We start from the raw sequence: 4,086 nt of genomic DNA, 5'->3' as shown, positions 1-4,086 counted from the left end.
ACTCTGCCGGTTGAGTTTCACGGTCAGTGAACAACTCACACCACCAGGGACAGAAATTAACGAGTTCTTGTTTTCTGTGGTGGTCAGGAGTGCCATTATGATGGAATCTTTCACATCTGAGATTTCAGGTCTGCTTTTCACTAAAAAGCAGTGAATAAACAAAAGAGCATGAATCCAAATGCATCTATCCAACTCAACTCATGTGACGAGTCCAGAGAACGCTGAATGTAGAGGGCCATGGGAAGCAGTGGAATGGGCCAAAGAAATGAATTTGGGCAACATTCAGTTTGAAATGGACTCAAAGATAGTGGTGGAGGCAATGAGCAAGGAAGACTTCACAATTGATTGGAGGATTCGTAACCTGATCTTAGACATTAAAAAGATCTTTAATAATAATGTTTCTTGGCAATGTAACTATGTGACTAAAGAGCAAAATAAGATAGCTGATATCCTTTCGAAGCTAGCTAGAACTGAGAGATTAAGTAGTGTTTCGTTAATGGATCCACCTAGTAACATTCGACATCAGTTGCAGGTGGATAAAGATTTTGTAAACACTTCTTCCTAATTAATTTCAATCTTACAGTTTCAAAAAAAAGAAAAAAATGAATTACACAATGAGGAACACAGTGAAACATAGTGACTGTAAACTCCTTTTTACTACATGCCAGTTACGAATGATGATTTGTATTAGTTTAAAGTGACTGTAAACTCCTTTTCTTGCATTTTTTCTGCTTCTTGTCTTGAGTCTTATACCAATTAGCGCCAGGGATGTCATCTTCATGAAGAAAAAGATGCGGAGTATGAGGGTTATCCACATTCTCGAGCATTGAGATTATTCGAGCTTTGGTTGAAGGGCTTATCGGCTCATCTTTAGCTCCAGAGCTGGATACCACATCCAATATCTTTCCAATGTTCCGTTTCTAATCAGAAACGAGGCTAAACTAAGTAAGAGAAATCAAGCTAATAATCCAGGAAAGCAATAAGGAAATAAGCAAAATATTTGAAATGACTTACTATTAATGCAGCTTTGGTTTGTTCTCCTTGGATAAAAGCTTTGGCAGGATTCCTGGGAAAAAGATTAGCAACTCGGGTGTGAGATACTTTCGAAAACCAATCCATGTATCCATCCTTGCAATCCCATGGATTTATAACTCTGGATTGTAAAATATGCTCAGATATAGAACTTTTATCCCATACGCTACAATTATGCCCATCCAAACATGGATAATAAGACCGAAAACTTCTGGGCTTCGAGACTGTTTTATTCTTATCAAGGAAAACATCACTGGGTTCATCCTGGATCGCACCAAATTGTCGCAACACTCTGTTGGGATTATGCCACTCGACCACCTCGAAACATTTAAGTGGTCCTATGTAGTGAGCAATTTGAGGAACAGAACCATCTCGCATCAACTTATAGGGATCCCATGTAACTTCGTCTACTGTAAGGTCATCAAGTTTTTCGCGCAACTCAACCAACTCAAGGTCAAGGTTTCTTTCCGGTTGTTTTGCTACATATAATGCTGCTCGAGGATCACATTTTTCATATCCACTTTTAATATCGTGTCTCTCAAGAATCGGGAAGTGATCATACACCCATACCTAGTTTAATCAATATATATCAGTTTCACTAGTAACAATACATTGTAGATAAAGAAATAAATCAATTAATAGTTACCTGAAGGACAGTCATACAACCAGCCATGGAAGACACCTCACTTCGAGAACCTTGGCCCAAATGATGATATATCCAAGCCAAACAAGCTGTAGCCCAAGAGTAAGTATTAACTCTGTTTAAATCTTCTAAACATTGTAAGAAATAAACATGAACACTTGCCCCTGATTTATCGCTGCATATAATAGAGCCAATTACATAAAGGAGGTATGCTCTAGCACATTGCTCTTTCCTCTTCTTTGAATCATTCTCTTTACTCTTAAACTTATCCCTTAACCATTTAAGCTTTAATCTTTTTTCTAATTTCTTGTCAATTCCACCCAATGCCTTGTCTTTCTGGATTTGTGCCTTAGTTTTTCCAAGAGTTCTTTTAATCAAAGCATACATATTCTCCCAAGTCATGCTCTTCCCTGAAAACTTCCCATCAACATTTTCTCCTTTAGCAGCTAGTCCGGTGATGCGCTCAACATCTTCAATTGTTGGTGTCATTTCACCAAAAGGTAGATGATACGTGTTGGTCTCTGGATACCAACGCTCACAAAATGCGTTGATAAGAGCACGATCAATCTTATCATGGCCATGCTTGATTAATGGGTACAAACCACTCTTTTGAACATGCTCTTGAACTTTGACACACTCTTTATCAATAGGCCACATTGTTTTAACCATGTCTTGGTGTTGCTGGAGTCTAAGCAATGGTCTCGGGTTTTTTCTTGGATTCTACCAAACAAAGAAAAACTAAAAAGTAAACACAATACTTTAACTACCAATTACAACCAAAATACCAAATAACGATTCAACTTACCGAAATTTCCCACACTAATCGTGCAATGTGGTCTCCATAATAGCATAAAAGACTTGGATCTATAGGTTGTCCGGAGAATGCAGTTGCTTCAACCGCCGGTTTGCCATTACTCTCATCTCTTTTCGACTGTGAAGTACTTGACAAAGCTCCACTAACATCATCCTCATCACTTTTCACTTCACCAATATCCTCTTCTTCATCGTCATCCCTATCATTCTCTTCCACTGTATCTTCGTGTATTTCTTCCACAATCTCTTCATTTGGAGGTTGATCAACCCTTCGAAGAGATGATGGAACCCTTTTTCTCTTTCTTTTTGTAAACCTAAAATAACAAGAGCAGCAAAAAAATTCCTAGTCAAATCTTTAATAACTAAGACCACACAGCTACTAAACATCAGCAAATTTAATTCCTAAAAAGTACTAGCAATCACAACATTAACTCAAAACCAAAAGAAAACATTCTTGGGTTTGGGCTATAAACTAAATTCTACATTCAACATAGCAGTTCATTCAAACATTTTATCAAACAAGTTGAATGCAGAACCCCAACACAACCATTTCTGAACTGAAAAACTCCTAAGAAAACCCAAAATCAGATAATAAGGATAAAACAGAAGAATTTAACCTCAACAACAAGAATTTCTTAGCCAACATCTTAAATCAAAGAGTTTATTTAACAAACAAACTCGAAAACTCTTCAAATAAAAACGATTTTCCTCATTAGGATTTTGATTTTTATAATCTTAAATTTCAATCTCAACTTACCTTGAAGGATCCTGTGAAGTTGATTTAATTATTTTAATTCGTCCCATGATGTCCTGATTAAACCTGAGGACGATCTATTTGGCTCTAACAGAAAGTTTTCTCAGACAGAACTATAAATTGGTAGGACTAAATGTCTTGATTAATGTCTGTTTTTACATGTCATGAAAATAATGGGAGAAATTAAATTGGGTTTGGTGATTGAGATTATCACTTAAATCTTTTTAAAGTATGATTAAGATCATTCTAATGAATCTAATCGTGCAATGAATTAAGAGAAACCAATACCTTTGTTTGTCGAATTTTGCATTGAATTTGATCTTAGAAGCATAACTAAAATTTATAATGAGATCACAATATGTCAAGCCCAACAAGCTTTGCATTTCCTTTTTATTCGCCAAAATAATGCATGAAGGGTTGAAGAGAACGCAGAAGATTCACAATTGCGGAGAAAACTAAGTTAGGATTTTCTGATGAGAATATAATTGATGTAAATTCTTTTTAAATGATTTTTAATTGGTCGTGGAATATTATGTGCTAGATTTAAGCCAACTTACATTACCAATCTAAGTTGGCTTAAAAATTCAACAGGACTCAAAGCTACTACCCTCCATGAGCCTAAAATGTTGCTAGCTCAAGAGATGCTACGTTCCTGACAAACTATATAGGTCGTGTGTGAGACTAATGTCATATGCCCAAAATAAGATTTTCAGGAAATTTCTCTTTAAATTTTCACTAGTAAGTACAACAATGCTATTAGTCATTTTTGCATGGTAAATGTATATTAAAAATTCCTGAATTTTTTATATATGTGATGTTTTATACTTGCTCATTCACAAATTTT

The 4,086-nt window shown here is 35.8% G+C and overlaps 1 protein-coding gene across 3 annotated transcripts; it reads right to left on the bottom strand.

Annotated features, from left to right (window-relative positions):
- Positions 1-471: 471 nt before the first annotated feature.
- Positions 472-3,822, bottom strand: LOC113320337 (protein MAIN-LIKE 1-like). Of its 3 annotated transcripts, none has more exons than XM_026568251.1 (5): positions 3,531-3,819; positions 2,481-2,802; positions 1,679-2,395; positions 1,015-1,602; positions 472-920 (listed from the first exon to the last, which is right to left on the bottom strand). In XM_026568251.1, exons 1-5 carry the CDS (start codon positions 3,623-3,625, stop codon positions 693-695), a joined length of 1,950 nt encoding a protein of 649 aa, XP_026424036.1. In that variant the 5' UTR covers positions 3,626-3,819; the 3' UTR covers positions 472-692. The 3 variants fall into 3 exon arrangements, with proteins under 3 accessions (XP_026424036.1, XP_026424042.1, XP_026424049.1); XM_026568257.1 differs by lacking the exon at positions 3,531-3,819 and adding an exon at positions 3,246-3,520; XM_026568264.1 differs by having other exon boundaries at positions 800-936; positions 3,531-3,822.
- Positions 3,823-4,086: the final 264 nt, after the last annotated feature.

The sequence above is a fragment of the Papaver somniferum genome, chromosome 1 (assembly GCF_003573695.1).
Source record: "Papaver somniferum cultivar HN1 chromosome 1, ASM357369v1, whole genome shotgun sequence".
Classification (NCBI taxonomy): Eukaryota; Viridiplantae; Streptophyta; class Magnoliopsida; order Ranunculales; family Papaveraceae; genus Papaver; species Papaver somniferum.
The sequence above is the reverse complement of the archived record's forward strand: the minus strand, read 5'-3'. Positions and strand labels throughout refer to the sequence as shown.

Excerpts from the sequence above, each read along its gene's own strand:
- LOC113320337 (XM_026568251.1), bottom strand. The coding sequence starts at position 3,625 with ATGCAAAGCTTGTTGGGCTTGACATATTGTGATCTCATTATAAATTTT. Across the intron at positions 2,803-3,530 it reads GCAAAATTCGACAAACAAAG|GTTTACAAAAAGAAAGAGAA; the intron begins GTATTGGTTTCT and ends TTGTTATTTTAG. Across the intron at positions 1,603-1,678 it reads GTTGTATGACTGTCCTTCAG|GTATGGGTGTATGATCACTT; the intron begins GTAACTATTAAT and ends TGATTAAACTAG.